This window comes from Sylvia atricapilla, chromosome 17 (genome assembly GCF_009819655.1).
Source record: "Sylvia atricapilla isolate bSylAtr1 chromosome 17, bSylAtr1.pri, whole genome shotgun sequence".
NCBI classification, from domain to species: domain Eukaryota; kingdom Metazoa; phylum Chordata; class Aves; order Passeriformes; family Sylviidae; genus Sylvia; species Sylvia atricapilla.
The window spans coordinates 2,872,829-2,895,196 of NC_089156.1; the positions used below are offsets into that span (position 1 = coordinate 2,872,829).

At 37.9% G+C, this 22,368-nt stretch overlaps 2 protein-coding genes across 4 annotated transcripts in view; one reads left to right on the top strand and one right to left on the bottom strand.

The window, feature by feature from the left end:
• Positions 1-22,368, top strand: part of RSPH14 (radial spoke head 14 homolog) — a 71,701-nt gene that overhangs the window by 17,467 nt on the left and 31,866 nt on the right. The gene's annotated exons all lie outside the window — the stretch shown is intronic.
• The window catches only part of GNAZ (G protein subunit alpha z), a 49,662-nt gene that overhangs the window by 12,080 nt on the left and 15,214 nt on the right, over positions 1-22,368 (bottom strand). For 2 of the 3 annotated variants that reach the window (XM_066331240.1, XM_066331239.1), the window contains one exon: positions 15,873-17,149. In XM_066331240.1, coding sequence (XP_066187337.1) covers positions 15,873-16,595 — 723 coding nt within the window. In that variant the 5' untranslated portion in view covers positions 16,596-17,149. Of the gene's footprint in view, positions 1-15,872; positions 17,285-22,368 lie in introns of those variants that run through there. The other variant, XM_066331241.1, reaches the window with a different exon arrangement.

The following is a 22,368-nucleotide window of genomic DNA, read 5'->3' on the forward strand; positions in this document are numbered from 1 at the left end:
GCCCTTGGCACTAGAAGTACTGACCTCTAGTAATTTGCATTGTCCAAAGCTGGAAGGTTTGAATGACTGCAAGACAGACGGACAGACAAAGAAAGAAAGAAAGAGAGAGAGACTGGTCCACATTGATGCTGAACCAGTTTTCACCAGAAAAAGTTGGCCAGTCATTTCATTCTTCAGTAGTATCTGAACAATAAAAGCAGGCCATTATACACCAAAAAAGGTAAATGGCCCTTTATACTGAGAAATTCACTGCAGGGAAAAAAATGTCCCACAAACCCTGAGACCATTTCTTAGACTGTGGGACATCTGCAGAGGGATGCATTTGCTTTCACAGCTTAGGCAGCTGAAATTCTTCCTGGAGCTTTTATTGCACCTTTGAAGATATTTTAGGTAGGATGCTTACAGAGTTTAGCGCAGCAAGATCTCTTGTGGGAACAACAGCTGCATTCCCTTTGGAGCCTGTCCGTGTTGAAAGATTAAGGTAGCAGGAACAAGTGGTTAGTTTTAGCACCCCTGCCTGTAATTCTAACAACGTTCTTCCCTTCCTTGGGGTTCTGAGGTTGCCTCCTACTAACCTGGAAGAAACAAAGGCTGAGGGGCACAAAGGTCAGTGTTCAGAGTTAAGAATAAAAAGACAAGAGGAAGAAAGCTTAAGGGAAACTGCAAAACAGCCTCAAGCAGAGGTCTAAATCTGGTCTTTCTGATCTTGGTCTTTTTTGCATAAGCTGAGAAAAGTACTCAAGTGCAAAACCAGCATGTTTAGCATCATAGAGAATCTTGTCTTCACTTTCAATAAATTCTTCTGGTTTTAAGCAACATTACTGGGACTCAGATCAAATCAGTTTCAAGAGATAATTTCTATGAAGTTATTTTAGAGCATTTGGAGAAGAATGAAAGAAATGGTGATGTATGCTGAAAAAAATGCTTCTCTCATATTTGAGATGGAAATTCTAATCTGTTGGGCTACCGACAAAGAAGTAAAAATAATTTTGTTTTGTCAAAATTGTATTTAAGAAGACCACATTGTGGTCTCAGGTAACAGGAACACATTTTCTCTTCACTGTACTCTGTCTCATTCAACTTGCAAGATGGACAATATCCTGTGCTGGTCAATATTTGTCTTTAGAGTCTCAACTCAATTTATAGATTCGTGCTTTACTACAGACTTGCTATTTATGAACTGCTCAAAAACCAGAATTACTGGTTTCTTCTCAAACTTGTAATTATTGTATCTGAATATTTCATTGACTATATTTGTTACCACAGCATGTTGTCAGATCAAGAGGTGCTGTTAAAAGGAACTTATAAATAAGGAATGAAACAATCTATACAATGAGAAATTATAATTAGAAGGAACCCAGTAATTCTAAAACCCAATCTAATTTTCTAGAACATACATTTTCAGCACATGTATTAATTTATTTAACAAAGTTTAATAGGTTGTTTGAGCTATCAGTGATATTTGGTGTAGCTCTGAATAATCAGACCTACTACAAATCAAATTACAGAAACTCAAATTAGGTTCCTTTGAGAAAAGTAAGGAAGAATGTGGGATTACCTAGGAAAATTGTCATGTAATAAACATGTTTAGAACTAAAAAGGAACGTGGACCTCTGCCAGGTTCTAGTACAGTGTTTCAGTAGTGTTCCACTGCTTAAGCCCTATTAACTTTCTGTGTTCCATTCATTTCACATTTTCCTCCCTCTGCTAGAGATGATGGCAGTGCTCCTGCAGTTGACAGTCTTACTTATCACATGAGACCCCATTAATCACAGAAAAATCCTTGCATTCATTGAAAGAGGCATAAAATCTATGGAAAAAACCCATCATCAATATAAAGTCAGAATGGAAATATACACAAACAAGACAGTCAAAATAAGGTTACAACAACATTCTCCCATTTACTAACTCTTGATTATTTGATTGCAGCAGAGCACTTAAACTCCTCTCCATCTCATCCTCAACCCACAATGCTTCACAATCTAAGCTTACTCCCAACCTCCTCACTCTTCCAGTGCTGTTTCCTCCTCTGACTTGTACATTCCAGATGAGAAACAGTGCTTATATAATTTTGTACCATTAGAGGCTGATCAGATCTCCATAATAATGGTTTGTACCATTCATATTAGCACAGAAACTCAGAAAAGGAATTAGGAAAAAAACCCAGCACCTCTGAGACCATGGCTGTGCCATCTGAAATATTAAGATCTTGTTAAAATAATGAAATTCTTTAATTGTTTTTCTTTTTTAATAATGGTTGAAATTTTTTTCCTGCAAATGAATAATTTTTTTAAATCATACATTTTACCATTTGCAGAAAGGTGGATTTATTGTCTTCTGTGCCCAGCTTTCTCATGACTAGTCTAGTACAGTAAGAGTTATTTCAGTGTATTTAAGTGTGTCTCTAGATATCAGGCATCTGATAAAGAATCTTTACTGTGGCTATTTCTAAATGGATCCTCCTGTATTATTCTGAAATTCTTTCTGTCCTACACTGGAGAAAAGCTCTTGTGGTACTTTAATCCTTGAATTTGCAGTGCTAGAAGATAGAGCTGTGCCTTTTGTATATCCAGCACCAAATTTTATTATTGACTGTGTGTGTGAATTTCAGTGAGACTGGATTGTTTTTCCTTAAACTGTGGGATTCCATACATCTAAGTACTTCCCATTATTTATTTTAACCTGTCATCTAAAAATTCCAGCTGAAATTGATAACTGAGATCGAGAGGGGTGTCAGATGTGCTGAGACTAATTGAGTTACACAACGATGTGTCTCTTGGGACTCTCCTGCTCTCAGGAGACAATAGAAACAACATTATTGGCTTATTTCAGAAACATTACCATGTCACTTGAACTGGTTCTTGTGGGATCACAAGGGGAATCACAGGCAATAATGACAAGTTGGATAACAGAATAGGGCAACAGAGAAGAAAAAAAGAAGTTTGAACATTTGATCTTTTCTGTTTTTACAGAACTACAAGTCATACTAACTTTTTTGGTTTTAAGTGTTTACTCCATGTGAGTAACAATGCAGCAGCCTTGGCAGCCTGCCTGATGTCTTTTGCAACAAATCAACTTTTAGTGTTGTCTCTGTGAAATAACTTCTGTCTGGTTGGAGGACTCTAATTAATGGATCTAGGATTGAATCAAGGGACATTCTGAGAATTAGTTATACCAGAGGAAACAGGGAGGAAAACTAACCAAGTGACCAGCTTTTGCAGCCTGGAAGGGATTTCATTTATTTGGAAGGCTGCTTATCACTTGTCCCTTTCTCAGATTTCTTAAGGAAGTGTAGATTGATTTTCTGTTCAGCCCCTTATAAGGGAAAAGGGGTTTGCATTGTGTACTGCTTTCCTATTTTCAGCTTGTTGTTTAAGTTGGGTCAGAAATACTGTCATTAATTTTGCATCCAGTTATAACAGAAAATAATTTTGGTCCAGTGTCTGCTGAACCTGTCCTAAGCAGAGAGAGAACCCAAGATGCCTTCTCCTCCAACTTCTGTTTTCCACTGCATTCATTTCAAGTCCCTCTTCGGGTTTCCATGGAAATAGCAGAGAATTGTGCTTATATTCTTGGCATTAAAATATTCATAAAAAGGGATAAAGAGATGGTTTAAATGACAGATGCTGTATTGCTGAAGCAGGCAGTCAAATTTAGGGTTCTTGTCTGTAAATGATCATGTGTGTAAGCGAATGCATTCTCGGGAGAGCAGGCCCTGAATAAATTCCTCACAGTGGTAGGAGAAGGGATAGGCAGGACAAACCTGACCTGCAGAGAAGGTAGGAATGGAATGCAAGATTTCCCAGAATAATGCAAAATAAAATGCTGCCAAGATTTTGCTATTAGAAGTTGAACCCTTTCTCAAGGGAAGAGAAGATTATTTGAACTTGCAGAATCAGTTTTGTTAACTGAAAAAAATATTGCACAACTCCAATATATTTAATTAAATTTTAAAATCTTACTTGTATAAAGCTTCTAATTCCGTTCAGACATTGCAAATAGAATATTTGATACAAAATTAAACTTTAACCCTTTCAAAAAGCTCTCATAGATTTGAACTCTTGAGTACATTTAATGTTCTAAAATAACTATAAAACCTCAACATTCTTTTAATCTTAGATAATCTAACTGGAAGCAGGAAATACACTGAACTTATCTATATTTCTATTCATGGGTCTTACTCAGACTATTTTGGTTGTTTACTCATTGTAGAGATTTGAATCTTGAGCACTACTAAAATTATTCTAGTAGTATAAATATGCATTTATATTCTAGGAAATCTGTTTTTCTGATTCAAAATATATGCTCTAGTCCTTAAAAGACCATTGTATGGGCAAATTCCAGTGCAGTACTTTGACCCTCAAGGAGAATGGAGTACTGTATGTAATATAAAGGCAACTTTTAGAAATCTATGAAAAACAAGCAGTAAATAGATGTATAATTTAAAAGATTGCTGTTAGAACATTTACTGTGTAGAGACTTGGTGTGGTTTTCATTTTCCAAGAACAAAAGTATTTTTAAAATATAAGTTTATGAAAATAAACACTTCAATATGTCAAAATACTGTCACTTTTAGCAGTGGAAGTCAAGAATGTTGTATTGACTTGTTTGCATGAAGTTTCCATCAAAAAAACTTGCAAATCACAAGGCAGATGATGAGTGCATACTAATGAAGATCTATGAAGGTGTTTATTAGTCTGTATCTATAAAATCAGCCTGACTTCTGGCATGTTTATTGGTAAATCCTTTTTTTGAATCATTCAAACAAGGGTAATATGCCAGCCTGCAAAACCAATTATCCAAGCTCTGCTTGCAAAAAATACTCTGGGACATTTTTATGCTAAAAAAGCCTTTCAAGAAGTATCTCTTTCAAAAAACATCTATATTTTTTATAAGCCATGCACATCTGGAGCAGAGAAAAGCAGGACAGAACAAGGAAGATTAAGCCAGTGGTGCAAGTTGATAGAACAATCAAGAAATAAACCCCTTCTCTCCACTGCTCTACCACAGAAAAGGAACAGTATAATACAGAGAAGTTTAGGAATCGTTGTTGTAGAGTCACTGCAGATACACTCTTTTGACTGCATCTGGGAAGTTTAATAACTAAAATTTAAAAAATAATACACACCCTTTCATCCACAATTCTATATAGTGATGCTGCCATTCAGGCCTGAGCTCTGGGGATTGGCTCCTTGAACGGCAATGTATGACATAAATACCAACACTGAATCAAGAGGAGCACATCAAAAGGAGCAGCAAGGACTTAGAGGAAGTATTTATCATCTGCTGAACGAGGGAGAACAGCAGGACACTAAACAGCTATTGAAGGAAAGATCCTTTGAGGATACATTAAAGGATTTACACAGCAATGGCTCAATCATTCTTTCTGGAAGGTGCATTTGTCAGTCACATTACACTCCCATGTTTTAAAATCTTATCTTCTTTTTCTCACCAGACATGCCACATGCCCTAATCAGAGCTGTATGACACAGGTACCACTTTAGCACTTAATTTTAAGAATAGTGGAGGAATTTTATGTCCAGAATTTATTACAACAGAAAACCTGTTGGTTTCCAGCTTGCACTTTTGGATAATCATGTACTTTCACTATTGTTCAGAGGATAATCATCTTCATAATAGAGAAAACAGCAGAATTATAAAAGGATTTGTCAAGCTCTTCCAAAAACTGATCACTTCTTAATGAGCATGCCTTAGAATCTTTTGTGTAAGGCAAACTGAGAAGACACTTTGCAAAAGCCCTCAGAGGAAAAAGGTTATAATTTCTCTAAAATCTTCATATTAAGTTGAACCTGCAACTAATGGAAATCATACCATCTGTAAAATCTATATTCAGAATCATTTCAGCTAAATCTCTAACCAGTTATCTTCCATTCAAGGCAGATGCTGGCACCTTTGGAGCAAAAAACCTCAAAATTTGGGACAGGGCTCCTCAGCAAAAATACTATTGGATAAATGTTCAAATCATATTCTTTATTAATCTTTCTGCCTCTACTGTAAAATTGAAAACTAATTGATGTTATCTTTAAGCTAATAATGATTCTCTAAAGTGGGATAAAAAAATAAGAAAAAAACCAAGATTTTTTTCAGAGGTGTTTGGATGGGAAAGACTACAGATACCAAGCAATAAAGAGTGGGAAAATATTAGAAAACTACCATATGCATGGCCTGTAAAATCAATACATAATCATATGGGTGAGCCAAGACTTTATCTTGTAACTAACTCATCTTCTCTTTGCTGCCCAGCTGCACCTCACTTGACATTGGCCTGCTGTGGGACTGATGCCCTTTGAGCAGGAATTCAGTGTACTATAGTCATGAAAATAATTATATTGATGAGGGAGAATGACTGAAAAAATCAAACTGGGGAAAGCCAGATTTTTTTCCTTCTATATATTGCTTAGCTGTGCCTCAGTGCCTCATTTCTCTCTGGTATTCTACAAGAGCTTCCCTATTTATATTGTACCTATACATTGAGCAATACAACAAATTGCATGTAAAGCTGATTTCTAAATAGGAAAATCAGCTTCATGAATCAGAAAGCAAGGTATCATCCAGGATCTATTTAACAAGAAAGGAAACAATTGAGAATATGCAGTATTAATAAAGAAAATTCATACTAATAAAAATTAGCAATTTCCTCACAGCAAATAATGAATGCAAAGAGCACAGAAATCCAGAAGTATTAATCAGGAAAGCAAAATACAAAGAATTAAAATCTGGAGCCTGGTTTTGCTCATATTAAAATCAGTGGCAGTAATATTTTCATTCATTTTGTTGTTTGAAAACTACTGTCAATAAAATGAAATCAGCATCTACAATATAATCTGTTGGCATTCTGTACAATTTCCCACTACTTCTTCTCCAGTAAAACAAAGATTTCAACCATTAAGCTACATGTACGATGATATAAATATAAGGATTTTCATCATCTAGTTGTTTATTTTACCAGACTCTTTATTAAACCACTACACCCATCCAATCCAGGAGCAGACAGATTTCCCAGGCAAGGTCTTCCCCACTAGCTCATCTTTGGGCACATGGGGACAGCCTGCCCTGCTCCTGGGCCTTTAAAATTTCCTCTTTGAACAATGTCCAGCTTTCAAAGGCCTCCTTTACCCTTCAGGACTGTCCCCTGGAGGGACTCTGTCAGCCAGTCTCCTGAACAGGCCAAGTGCAAGGTTCTGTTCCGTTCTGCTGAGCTCCCTCCTTGCTTTCTGGGAATTGCAAACTCTCCCTTTGTGATGGCTGTGCCAAGGCAGCCTGCAAGCAGCACATCACCTACCAGCTCTCCTACTCCTTCTGCAGAGTTTCTGGCCACCCATTTCAGCACTCCAGTTGTGCCAGTCGTCCCACCACATTGCTGTGATGGCAGCTCTATGGTTTTCCTGCTGTGGGTGTTGGTGTAGATGTGCTTCAGTTGAGCTTCTGATCCCACCAGCTTCTGGGGGGAGCGAGCACTAATTCCTACGTGTGATGATTCTCAGACTTTTCCATGATTTCTAACACATCAATAACCTTTATGTCTTTGCTGCCACCTGGATCAGCCTTAGCTGCCAGAGAAAAGCTGCTTCAGCCTCTTTCCTAAAAAAATAGAATTAAACCCTGCACTATTTCAAGTTGGTATTTATCTGACCTAACTTCCAGCCATTTGTTCTTTGCCTTTCTCTGTTAGATTATATATTTCTTTAAATATTGAGCATTTTTTGCTCCTTTAAGTATTTATACACCAAGCAGGTACTTCAGATTTTTTTAGCTCTACAAAACTAATTAACCTTTTGAAACGTTTCTAAATGCTGTAAGTCTCAGTCTGGATTGCTGGATAGCAATGACAGCCACATGCTCTGCAGAACACTGCCTCCAGGACATTTTAGGCACAGCCACAAAGCATTTACTCTTGTCAACTTTCATTTTATTTTTTTAACATATCTTTAACCTCTTTTGTTAACCTCTCACATTTTCAGTTCAGCTGGATTTTTTTTCCCTTTTCCTATGTCTGGGTTGTTGAGGGGTGATTTATTTATTTATTTCTAATTCCTACTTTTATTTGATCTCTGAAGAAGAGCAAAGGCACTCAGCAAGCTCCTGTTAGAGCCATCCCTCTCTGTAGCTCTACCAGGAGAATGCACACTCTCAGACTACACCTAATAAAGGCTTTATAAACATTAGTGCACTCTGACAAGTCCAGTGACATCCCTAACCAATATTATCAGGGTGCTACTGCATCAACGTTTCACCAGTGGAATTCCAACTGATCTGGGGGAATACTAATGGAAAGAAGCTCGTTGCTGTGACAGTTGCAGTGGGAAATCTCAGGCTGCTGGAAGCACTGGGAGCTTTGGCAGGCCCCAGCTGAAGCCACAGTCAGCAGCTGTGGCAGCCCAGTTCTGTGTTAGCAGGGAAACAGCAGAGGGAGAGAACATCAGGGTGGTCAACTGAGGGCCCCACTGTCCTGGAGGAGGTGCAGCACCCCTGACACACCATCATGGCCTTCTACAAAATCAGTTTAGGTGCAAGCTTTCTCCCGTAAGCTGAGAAACCGGAGTATTCTTCCTTCTTACTCAATGCTAAATTGTCTTAAACTATTATCAACAGTTGATTTTTACTGAAGGGAAGTGGCTGGGAGTTGGTTTCTATTTGCAAAGTAAAATATGGCAAATCAGTAAATAATGAGAAAAAAGTACACAGAGAATATGTGGACTGTGCATTTTGAAAGCAAGTTGTTTCAATCAGCTTAATAATGGAAAGAAAGGACAGTATGAAGCTTAAATATCTCAAAAATAAGTGACAGGAGTTAGAGAGCTGAATTAATTGGAGTAGAGGAGTTATTCATTGTCTGCTAATTTTGAAGTATAATCAGGGGACACTGTCATTGGTTGACAAGTTAAAAGTTTAACTGAGCGTATTAATAGCTTTCAAAAAATGCATTTTGATGCTCAAAAAGCTTTCCCAAGATACAGGCATACGTATCCAGTCTTGGCAGCACATATTAAAAAAAAAAAAATGGTTGAAAGCAGTAAAACTGAAGTAACAAGGGCAAATTACTAAATCTCTGCGAGTGTATAGGATCTGTTTAATGCCCAAGCTTATTAAATATCTTAGTTAATGACAGAAAGAGTAACTATAGTCACAGATAACACTCCATTAAAACATGCCATGAGCACAGGCCAGGATTAAGACAACGATATAGCAGAATTAGAATTCATTTCAGCTGTATGCCAAGTCACTGAGATTTTTTAAAAATTCATGTAAGTAATTTAATTCAGGGATTTTGCAGAATTGACAGAGAGTAGTCACTAATGATCCTTACAAAGGAAACAAGCAAAATGAGTTTCAAGTTGGGTGAGTGTTTTGCATCCACAGAAAATTTTAAATGCAAAAAAAAGGAACAAAGAAAGTTATACTTGAAAAGGTTCTAGTCTAGATTAAGTGCTACTTCAAACTGCCCCATGAGAATATTTCTAGGTATGGTTTGGTGATCAAATATTTGTATTTGCAAAACTTTATAGCTTAAATAAAACAGACCACCTCTCCAGCACCCTATAGCAAATACTTATATTTTCTTAAGTTGAAAGTTTCTGTCAGGGCCTAGAATGGCTCCTTTTATCCATGCTGATGAACTCAGCCAGAACATGCTGATAATTGTATAACCACCAAGTGATTTTCCAGTGTTGCACTGATTGGTATAAAAGGTTATTAGGATGATTACCCTGTAAGGATATTAGTGTAAAGGTAGTAGACAGACTTAATAGTAAATTTTATAAAAGAGAACATGATGAGTCTTGTAGCCCTCCAAGAACAAGATTGCTCAGGGACGAGTCCATGGCCAATGCTGGTCTGATAAAGTTGTTGATTTGACCTGCAATCTAAGTTACTGACTTGTAACAATGGAAGAAAGTTCTGAAAAATCCACCACTACCAAAACTCTCTCTGAAGCTGTATTAACAGCAAGGATCCTCCTTTGTTCCAGCATTTCTGCTTGTTTTTAAGGCTAATTGGACTCCACTGCTCTTTCCAGGGTTGGCATACCACAGAGAATTGTTACAGCTTATACACTTACAAAAATAACCCAAAGTAGCTGTTTTTCTAGACCAGGATGGAATTTTCCTTTTTTTTCTTTTTTCATGTTGGCACATTTCTATTCACTGTGATTGTTAAGTAGACAACATACAGGATTATGAGAGATGATATCAACACTTCTCTACCCACTAGATGGATTTTAAGTTTCTAAACTCAAACCACATTATTTTTGTGGCACTGGGCTTCAGTAGGATCTTGACCCCTTACAACGCAATCAAGTGAATTTCCAAGCTACATCTATATCATAAATATTCCTCATATGTCTTTTAAAAGTTGCTCAGTTTATTGTAAGGCTCACATAAAAAGCTGCATATTTTCATCACAAAGAAGTAATACTGATTGCCTGAACTATGCCACTGTACTTCATATGCATTAAGTTTCAGAGAATCTAATTAACTTCTGAAGATTAAAGCTCTACATGTCCAAGTAGCATATTTTCCCTAAGGCTAAGCCAGGCTTCTCACACGTGCCTCACAGCCCTAAAATTATGTGGCATTCTTTACTGTTGAAGGGATTCTTCAAGGGCAAATTTACAACTTGCTTTTAAGTAAATGATTTGCAATAGAGTCATCTAGAGAGGTGCACATAAAGATGACAATATGCTGTTGAAGAACCTTGTATTGCTCTGGTGTATTCTGCTTCTAACTCCTTGCTTGCTATAACCAATTCTCCAATTTCACTTGGATCTTTCCTACAACAATATATTTGGGAAGATGTTTGTGGCTTTCCGACCCTGTTGAGAGTGGCAGAGACATTCAGTTCCTTTCCTTCAGAAGCTGATTCTTTATCCAATGGATATTATCCGGTGTATATGGTGAGCTCCTCTGCCTGTCAGTGGCAGCAGTGGCTTTCTGACTCATTACAATTCTCCCAGTGCTTGACAGGTGCCTTGTGTTCATGTGTACTATGCTGGTGGCAGCTTTAACCATGCAGTTACAGAGGCAGCTTTACTGCCTCTACACTAATAGGAAGTCCTGGAATTCAGCTGAGTTTTCCTCTTTTATAGTTTGAAGAGCAGCAGTGTTACTGGATCATTGAGATTTTAACTTAAGTTCTGTTTATTCATCTCTCAGTACCCATACCTTTCCACCTAAACTGTTCTGAGCCTAAAGTTCATAGGATATTTAGGAGCATTCTGCCTCTCCTGATGCCTCAATGTTTCCTTTACCTTAGTGCTGTAATGCTTGGAATTAATTTAAAAATCACAGCAAAGCACCTTACCTAGTCTAGGAGTTTTGAATACAGCCAGTCACAGGGACCAAAAACAGAGAGCTACATATCTCTCAGCCATTTGTCATGGGGGATTTGAGCCATTGCCTGCTGTTACCTAAACACGTCAGGAAATTCAGTCATCTAATTCAGATGTAAGTCTGACAGCCCTGGTTACCAAAGCAGACAAATACTGCCCCTCAGGTCCATTACTTCCATGCCATGGTTTTCCAAAACTGGTAAAAGTCTTTCTGGTTTTGCCCCCGTGAATTACTTTTAATTAAGCCTACTGCTCTACAGTGACAAAAATACATATTTATCTGTAGGTTTCAATCTGTAGGTTGTCTTAGGGATTAGTCTATTGACATGAAATAAATAAGCTTCACGGCAAAACTTCCCAGGCTTTACAATCTGATAGTGGCATCTTCCTGCAATTATACAATGGCATTTGAATGAGTCTCTGTATTCCATAGTGTGGCACGTTATCATATTTATTACTGGTTTTCTCCCAATTAGATGAAATAATTTAGTGAGCATACGGACAGAATTATTTGCCTATAAAGTTACTGTCAGTGTCTGAAGTTACATAGAATGTAAAATTCAGGATATGGCAGCAAATCCAAAATATGAAAAATTGCTGTCCCATGTGTTCTATGCAAGAATATTCACAGAAGAAGCATACAATTATAATGAACAATGTAAACAAAAATAAATCTTCAGTCTTGAAAGAGTACCTAGTAAAAAACCTGCAAATTGGCAGTTGATGAATCATTTCCTGTTATGTATGTTCATTATTTTACTGCTGGTTATATATTTTAGTAGGTACATGCTTGGATACAAGTCTTGAGGCTGGAATTGTCATGCGTTACTATATAAAGTTAAACTTTGGTAAGGGACTATATATATTACTTTGTTTAGTGCAAAAAGGCTAGAATTTCATTTGCAGTGCTGAAAGATTGCACACATGAGTGCTGAAGTCATCTAGGCTTTGCTCCCACACAAACTTCACTATGAAATGTCTTGAAATGGAAAAGCTTCATGAAAAAATGGAACAGTTTAGGTCAATCTTTTTCTAGGACTCCCAAGTGACTTAGTTTGTCAGAAAAACCTTTCCTGACATCATGTTTTACCATTGATAATAACAGGTGCTAGAAGGGCTATGGGGACATAGATCACAATTTCCCCTCTGTCCTGGCTGTTATTAGCATTGCAGAGAAAAGCTGCATGCCAGAAAGGATTTTTAATACCCTGAATTACTCAAAAAGCTGAACTGTCAGGAAAGGCAAATAAGCCCCTTAAGTATTTGGCCTCAGGGAAGAAAAAAAGGAAGAAAAAAATGTTACCAATGTTGTTTACTTGATAAAAAATTCCTGGCAGAAACAGGATTTCTGTTCAAAATTCATACAATTAACATATGACAGAAGGCTTCCCAGTTATTATTAGGTAATTGAGAGGTTCCCTTATGACACCAGCAATTAGTGTTACATGAGGCCTACTCCAGCCTGAACTACTTGCTGCAGTGTTTTGACTTTTTCATCTGCATCTTTCTTTTAACAAGATACTAAAAAATAGCCTCAAAAAGCCTAAAATTTAATTTTTGTATTAATTTGCAGTGCCTGTAAGAAAGGGAATAAAAATTACTTGTTACCTGCAAGCAGTTTTCCTCTAACATCCATATTTATAAAATCACTGAACCAGTGTCATTTTTAGACCTGCACAACCTTTACTTGGTATCTCCTGCACTCTTGTGACTACTGACCTCAGGAATTCTCAGGCACACTCTCATGTTTAACTCAGTTCGTTATGTACTTTATTATTGCATCTTTGAAGTGTTTTTCATAGTCTCAAACCCTTTTGCAGCTACAGCCTGTGGAGGAAAACCATCTGTGAGAATGTAGAGCAGGACAGAGTTGGACAGATGGGAACACTCACAAAGAAACTGCAAAGATCCTTTTCATGGGGACAGGCTGCAGCACTGACTTCTGAGAGTACAGACTATTTGACATTCTCTAGCACACATTCATTTAAAGAGAAATTGAAATAAAGATGAGACACTTTGATCTTAATGGGTAGTGCTTTCAAAGTGCAGGATGCAACATGGAAGAAGGCAAAAAAACGATTACTTGATAATGTAATGTTATCAAAGGCCAGAGATGGCATCTTAATGTGCAATAAAAAATAGAATGGGTCAATCAGCTGCTAAGGACCATGAAAAACAAGACAATTTATTTGACATTATAGAGAAGAAATCAGTATGGGATACAAAAACTTAAGGCAACTTTCTCGGAGTGCTGCTCAGGAATAATAATCATACAATAAATCAGTAGCAATCCAAAAGTATTTTACAATTTTGCAACTGTGTCAGAAGAAGAGGCTAGCTGTTATGTTGTTGAGTCATGCTAACTAGCTATGCTGCATGGAATGATAAAGCTGTAGTTATTACATTAGATAGGGAAAAAACCTCCCAAGACGTTGTAGAAATGAAACCAAACACAGATCACATTACCAGATAACTCTAGATAAGCAGGAAAAATATTGTTATAGAGTGACAAAGCACACAGGGTGAAGGAAAAAAGTGAACCGTAATCCTTCATTTGCCTCTCTCTTTAGTAAACAGCTGTATATCACATATGTTCAACAGACAAGCAAAGGACAAGGTTTGTCCACTCAGGTGATTTGGGTCCTGGGAGTGATGTTACCCAGAATGAAGCATAGCAGGAGAAAGATAAAAACCCCTGAAAAAGTCAGCCTGTGATTTGTGGTCAGGCAGGAGAAATTTAACATAGTCACTTAAAATTATGCACAAAAGAAAAGTTGTCCAGGCAGCTGATAATTCAAGCATTATTTTTGTTCTCCCTTCTGCTCACTGGTGTCACTACAACAATCTCACTCTCAGCAGACTTCACGACTCAGCTATAATCAGAACCCACAAGTGTGCAGAACTGGTTTTCCCCTCGTTTTTTACCATATCTGTCAATCATTACTTTAACGCATCTTCAATGAAGACAGAGTTCATGCATAGCATTTCTCCACTTCTGTCAACAGGATCACAGAAGTTTTCGTGTTTGTACAGATCATTTGCTCAACTTTCACAGTTTAGAAATCAGCCAGATTCTTACATGCTCTCTCAAGCAGTAAGTTATGTTTGGCAGTAGACTAGTTTTATTTAGCAGTTCTCTTCACCACAGATACTACACCAGGAAGCATTTTACACTCTGCAACTTTATAATTTGTAGGGCTTTTCTCACGAGTGGCAGTCTCAGTGTTGCAGTTCCAGTTATGTACCAATGTAAGTACTATTGTTGGTCCTGTATGGACCAATGCTCATAAGGATTTTTCAGAGTATATTGATTTTTTTCCCTTTCAGGTAGTTCTGTTTGATTTTTAAATCTGAATGGTAAGGTAGGAAAAGTCAAAAGAATTGCAAGAAACTCCTAGTCAGGGTCTAGGTGTAAAATACTTCTCCTAATATCTCTGAAAATGAGGAGAAAGAATTAGTGGCAATGTTTCTCTCATGTCAAGAGGAGGTTACTAAACACAAAAACAGATACAGAAATCTGTTACAATAGGAAGGCTCTAATACCAAGACAAGAATCTCCAGATAATGAAGGGTAAGTCCACACACAGGACAGTGGAATGGCTCATCAGAATAGTACTGAGAAGAAAATAGAAGTGCTGTTTATAAACTGCAAAATCACAACAGAAGATTAGGGAAACAGAAGAATAGGGAAATATTGTATATGTGATAAGCTATACCAACAAAAAAGGGGCCATTGTGCATTCCTAATCACAAACTACCTTCTCTTAAACAGCATGTTTTACAAGGCTGTCAAAAAAATAATTTCAAGTAAAACCCCTGTGGAGTCTAATTCAGGCAATTTGAAAGTCATGGCAAATATATATTTTTGCATCTATAAGCATTCATGTATTTCCCATAGCTGCTGTACTTGCGTGCTGTGAAAACTAGAAGCTAACAACATTAAAGACTATTAAATGGGAATGGCTGTTCTTTGGACAAGGCAAATCAGCCACTTAACCAAAAAACAGTCACAGAAATTTTTAAATATGAAAATGCTACACTAGTTAAAGAACATATTTAATTACTTCTAAAAATTATTTTCATCCCAAATTCCTATTGAACATCCTGGGGAAAAAAGGGGGAGATAATTGCTACTTTTATTATTTTACCTTTGGCATTTCCCAGGATCTTCATGTTGTCCAAATGAACCATCCCTGTACACAGGATGTCACTACTGCCTACCTTTTAAAGTGGTATTTCAAGTAACAGTTAACTATGTAAACATTTAGCTAAAAGACACCCAAAAAATAGTAAATTGGCTGTCATGTGAAACGCACCTCCATTTCCCAAAAGTAACATTAAATAACTAACTGTCCAGTGGAGAAAACTATCCAAATAAAGGAACCATAGCTTCTGGTGTTTCCTAAAGATGGGGGATTACTGCCTTGGGAGGGAAGGAAGGAGGGGAAGATAAAAGGTGAAGAAGGTGAAGGTGATGGAGAAAGGAAAAGAAGGAAAGAGAACAAGGAGCAGAAAGTGCACTTACTGTTTGGTTATCTTCATACAGCTTCAAGTCATACCCACTCAGCTCCACACAGAAAATTATTGCTGTAACCCCCTCGAAACAGTGGATCCACTTTTTGCGTTCAGATCTCTGTCCACCCACATCCACCATTTTGAAAGTCAGCTCTTTGAAGGTGAACTTATTTTCTACAATCCCTGTGGTCATGTCCCGAGACCGCAGAATATCTTCCACCGTGGGGATGTAGTCCAGAGCTGCGATCCGCTCCAGGTCGTTCAGGTAGTAGGCAGCGTTATCCTCCAGGTGGTACTCGTTGGAGCGGCAAAAACACTCCTGCACGCCGGGGTCTGCCCACAGCCTCTTCATCACCCCCAGCAGCTCCGGGGTGATCTCCCCTTTGCTCTCAGCTGGGCCTGTCAGGGCAAAAAGCTGCACTGCATCGTATGCTCTGTCAGGATTGTGGAATTCTATCTTAAGGGTGGCCAGAGCCCGAATGATACGTGTGAGGGAGTCAATTGCATTATAGATAATCAGAGGTTTGTATTCCTTACAGGCCTCCAAATTAAAGCCACCGCTGTGAATGATTTTCATCTGCTTTACGATAGTACTCTTCCCAGAATTGCTGGTGCCCAGGAGGAGGAGTTTTATCTCTCTTCGTTGTCGCTGGCTTTCAGAGCGCAGGTGGCGGTCAATCCTACGGGACCGCCGCGCTGCCTCTTTCTCCTCAGAGCTTTGCCGACATCCCATGGTACAGCAGGCAGGTACAGAAGGGAAGGGGTGCAGATTGGCTCACTCTGTTGGCGTCTCCCAAAAAGATCTGCTGTGGCTTTCAGTTCTCGTGCTGGGTACACCCCAAATGGAAAAAAGGTCACTCTCCAATACCTGATGATCCCCGATGCCTACAGCCACCTAATTGAGTCCCAGCAGGGGTGCAAACACATGTAGGTATGCAGCCACAGAAATAGTCTCTTCAGTAGATCTCATGGCACTCCCCTTTCCAGTGCATAAACTGTGGCACATTCCTGTTAATGACGGGGCTCTTCCCTTTGCCACAGTTTGTTTAGAGCCATCAAATCCCCATTTCTGTTCTGCATAATGATTTTGCTGCCTTCTGTCCAAAGGTAAGAAGCCACTTTTGCCTTCTCCGCTCTAGCCTTTTCTTCTGATCGTGTTCTCTGGTTGCTGTGGTGATGCTGCAAGATAAAGCTGAAGCTCTTTTCACTGGTAATGTACTTGTTTTGTTTCTCTTCCCCCACTTCTTCAGCTGATCCAGTTCAGCTCTGTAAATCTGTGCTTTCCACCTGCCAAACAATGGGAAAAGAAATGAATGAGAGACTCGGCTTCCTTGCAACAAGCCGTTCACTTTTTCCTCCTCTTCTAGCCTTCTAAACCTTTTATTATGCCAAATGGAAAATACAGATGGAAAAATACGTAAAGAAAAACAAATATCTAAAATTATAGTAAAAGCATAGGGACAGCTGAAGCTTGCAGACTAAGAAAGTATGGTTTGTGAACAATAGTAAATCAAATCTCCCTTTCAGCCTGTGTTTTATTATCTAAACCTACATGAAAACAAACAGTGCTGAGCTGTGTCCCAATTTCTCCCTCAGCAAGAGCTTATGGCAGTGCTTTTCCTGCACAGTTCTGTTCCGAGTGGTTTGTCTGAAGTAGAAAATGAAAGACTCACAACTATATTTCTCAGCCTCTCTATTTATATCAATATCTTGTACTCAGACAGATGTCCTCCTGAGTTTTCTTTCATCTTATCTATCTCTGCTGAACATTTAAATAACTAAATTAAGAAGCAAAATATGCTGATTAACTTTGCTTCATGAATTTGAGAAAGCAAGAGTTACTGATCTTTGTACAAGCTCTTTTCTTTTTTCCCCTTGGAGAACAGTACTGTTAAACACAGAACCTGCATCTTGCTTAACCAATAAAGAGATGTAAACTTTCTAAGCTTCTTTCCATAGCCAAGCTAAGTGTTATTGAGACTCCTCTCTTTCCATTTCAATACTGGAAAATCTGAGCTACAGTAAAAGGGAACAGTGACTACAAGGTGCATTTTTCATACAAGAAGCAGAGGAAACGCCGTCTCAAGTGAGGGCAGAGAGCTTTTCAGTGACTGTTAGAGCAATTATTCTTTCCCAGATTAGAGTTTAAGCCTGCTAGTTGGAACTCTGCAGAAAGCAGCAGCAGGAAGCAGTTACTCTGGCAGAGGGAAAACACAATACTAACAGCTGATTGGTGATTGTTTGCCTCTTTTCTAGGAAGGGCTTGCTGCTCCCACTAAGCTCTGAGCACAGTGGGCAGCGGAATCACAGATGTCACGGCTTCCTCCCCGAGTGCTGCCCCAGCACACCCTGGCACCTCTCTGCCTGCTTCCTTGTGCCTGGAGGCTCCTCAGTCAGTGTGTTTGCAAACCAAAGTACATGGCACTGAGATCCTTACAGAAACTTGCAGACTCTACTAAAGAAAACTTTCTACTGCATTTTAATAAAGTCCCCCAATACCATTTTCAAACTTGCCCTTCAAGCCTTTAGAAGTTTTGCTGCTTGAACTTGCCAATATTTAAATGTAGATGTGACAATAAATTGAAATACATATTAAAGAGAATGATTCCACACTAAGAGGAGAGAGATAGAATGTTCCAAGCCAGATGTTGAATCTCAAGCTTTTGTGAGAAAAGAAATATAACTACAACTACTTGCAACTTCATGTACTTAACTTTCTAACTAACCATGGCAATATTACTCTGAGTTGTTCTAAACTATCCAGTCAGTACAGAGAGTCACCTCTCCATAGCAGTTTGAAGTGCTTGTCCCTTGTCTTTGCCTGTAGGGACCACAGTGCTTGAACAGGCTTGCAATTTAAGCATTTTGGGCATCTTTAATGTAAAGACATCCAAATCCTTTGCCCCAAATGAACCATGTATTGCTCTTACCTGGTCTGAAATCTACAAGAGAGTCTTAATATCAGCTATGTTTATCTTACTTCTCTTTGTGTGACAGGACATGTGCACATGAAGAACAGATTAATCAGTGAAAAATTTAAAAAATAGTGTACAGATTAATAGAGTGGTAATTAGCACAACTTTACTTACTCTGAAAATGTGGAAAGGAAAACCCTCCCAAGTGAGGACTTACACTTTGTTAAAATAATTCACTTTTTCCAATAATCACAGAAAATGAAAAATTAGACTTGAGGAAGCTGGTTCTTTATGAATAACTTTCTAGCCATGCTGAGAGAATGAAATTTCTGTATTAGATATCAGGCCAGATTCTTATTTTACTTATATAAAAATCAGGGTTGTTTCCATTAATCACACTTACTCTGACATGTTCAGGACATTTCAAACTGGTTCTCCTTTAAACCCTCATCATCACAGGCCTTATTTACATGTCATTGAAAAAACCACTTGCTCAATTCTTTATGACATTTTCTATGTATTGTGGTGATTACAGATGAAGAATTTTGCAAGAAACTCATATGAGACTTCCTCTCTTTATTGTAGCTCCATCCTGAACAAGAGCTCATTGCTAGCAATGAGCAGCATGAGGGCACATATTCCTGCCAAAAGGGAGCAGCACTTAGGATCAGTCTGGAGCTTTTTTGACTATGTAAGATGAGCAGATCTTTTTTAAACTTCATATTATTTCCCTCAAACACTTACAAGAAATGGTTGGGTAGAAAGACTCTCTCAGGAATATTTTTTTTGTTGTCATTCGGCCCATACATTCTTGTAGAATATTTCCTATTGCATATTTCCACAGCGTCATTCATATTCCACAGTGTTTTACATATCACCTATTTTGTTTGCCATTCATTAATATGCTCAACACCAGGAAAAGGTAAAGTAGGATCTCCTTATTGTAGGAAAGACCAGGAGTATGTAAATACACATTAGTTTTACATCTTGAATTTCTTTGGGTTTTTTGGCTTCTAGTCTTTCCTATTGCATACATATTTGGATAGCACTATTTCAAGTAGTAACACAATGAGGTGATTATATTATTGCTTTGTAAAGCAGAGTATTAAATGCTAATTTCAAATAGGCACTACAGTAAGAAAGTTTGGTTTATTTGAGTAAGTTTTGCCATATACAGTGAAAAAAATCTCTCATGTTCACAGTCACTTTTTAAATTCAGGAAACTTCACAAACTATTACATTACTGCAGTTTACTGCCCTGACTACATACAGATGAACTTCCTCATACCAGGTTTACTTTTTCATGGAATACACTCAGAAAAAAAAGGCAGTCTGGAATTTGTTGGGTTTTTAAAATCAGATTTCATATTAAATATGTGTTTTATGACTGTAAGTTTCTGATTAGGCAAATATATTTTCAGTTACTCTAGTGGAAAGTCCTATTGCTTTCTTTCACTTGCACACTTGTCCAAAGATTGTTTTAAAAAAATCTTATTATTCAAATGACCAGATTATACTGTATCTGTATGTCTAAACTAACATAGTTGCCTTCTCCTGATAACTAAAGGCTCAAAATGTTAAGAAAAGATGTGTTTTTTAAGTCTGATGATATAGATGGGCTGTTTTGTTATGACTACAATGGATAGCTTTTCCCACAAGACAAGATTAACATGGCCCAAATCCTGACCTAACAGTGATCTATTTCCATTATCAAAAGAGGAATGCTACCAATTCCTGGAGTGGGAAGGACACCTGAATAAAATTCTGCATTCTAGTTATTATGTTAAAGTGTTGAAGCCCATTAAGCTGAGCAGCTGTTCTGGCCACCAATTTGTAGCCAATAAAACCAGTCATTATTATTGGTTTCATATCTAGGCTCGCTCTTTGCTCCTATCCATCACTCCTGGCTTGTACAAACTGATCCATGTGTGTGTGATATAAACACTTATCCCTTTTCCCAGCATGTTCTCAAGTTATGGCAGCAGAGAGACATGAGACATAGGGAAAGAGAATGACACACCACCACAATTCAGTTGTAAACACTTCCATAAGGAAAGATCCAAGTATTATCTCTGGATTCATTAGCTACTGACACATCACCGTGGAATGCAGAGTTGCAGAACCTGCCTGAAAAGACGATTCCCCTACGATCTTGTAGAAAGGCAGTGACTTCCTAAGCTGAGAACAAAACCAGTGGCTGTGACTGTCACAGCACAGAGACTGTGCGTGCAGCATGCTGCTGGCAGCAGGAATTCCAGCTGGACTTGTAGGCACAAAGCTGTATTATCCTTCAAATGCAAGTGGTCTGATAATTTAGCTTCATGACCACCAGCCCACTCACACGCTGCAAAAAGCTTTTTACACCCATGTAAAAGCAAACTCAAGCAAATCTAGCAAGAAGTGCCACGGAACTCATGTAAGACTTAAAAGTGTAAGCCAAGCTACTGTAATCAGTTTCTAATAACTATACATATCCACTGAGAATTCCTGTACTTTAACAAAACCTTAATTCTGCACATTTTAACTTTCAATCATTTCTTAGACTATTAATGAAAGAGAAGAAGACACAAGGGAATGTGATATATCAGGACAGACCCAAGGCATTTACTGAGGAAGAAATTAAGTGTTCTACTAAGCAGGCTTTTTTTGAGGGAGAGAGAGAAAGAGAAAGGAACTGAGGATCACAAGAAATGGGAAAATTGGTCCAGATTTTTGAATCTGGGAAGCATCCAGGAAAGAGTCCCAGACATGCAGGCTGTAGAAATATAATGTTGAAATGACTTCACAGAAATTAATTTACTGTTTAATGTATGGTGATTGAAGTCCATTTATTGCAGAAGAAAGTATATTTTAAAACTGTGGACACAGATATTACTGACATTCTCTTTATACAAACATTGGAACCTGAAAGACAAGGAAGTATGTCCAAGTTATAACAAAACTTTTAATTACACATTAAGGCACTATAATCCCACCCAAAACAAAGGATGGGCCAGATGTAGTTATTAAACAAGAAAACAGTGGAGAAAGCTGTTGTATTTGAGGTTTATTTATTGTAGCAGTTAAAATGGATATTCTGTTAGTGAAGTGAAAGAAGAAAGAAGTATCATTATTTAATTAGCTGAGTGTTTGACTGGACACTACCAAATTCTGTCCCTTTTTGTCATGAGGGTTCTTTGTGATGTCAGTTAAGTCCCTTAATATTTTCAAAGATGATTTCTGCTTGTTCATTTTTTAGATGCCCAAGTTGAGATACTGTTTGTGACAAAGAAATGCACTGAGTTTTCAAGTACAATCAGCCTCAGTGACAGCTGTCCTCTAAATATTCAAATATTGAATAAATGATCTTTTTTCACTTGATCCATCTTGATTTCTACTTGATAAACAGAGCCTAATCTCTACACCAACTCCCTAAGATAGAGCCAAGAAATTATTAATGTCTGTGCAAAGGATACCAAAATGAGAGGAATAGCAAAGTCAGTCAAGAAATGCATATTCATGGTACAGGACCTCGGCCACAGTAAGCAACATAAAATAATAGAAGCTGCTGTGTAAGGATGGGATTCTTACAATAAGGGTTGTCAAAGAAGG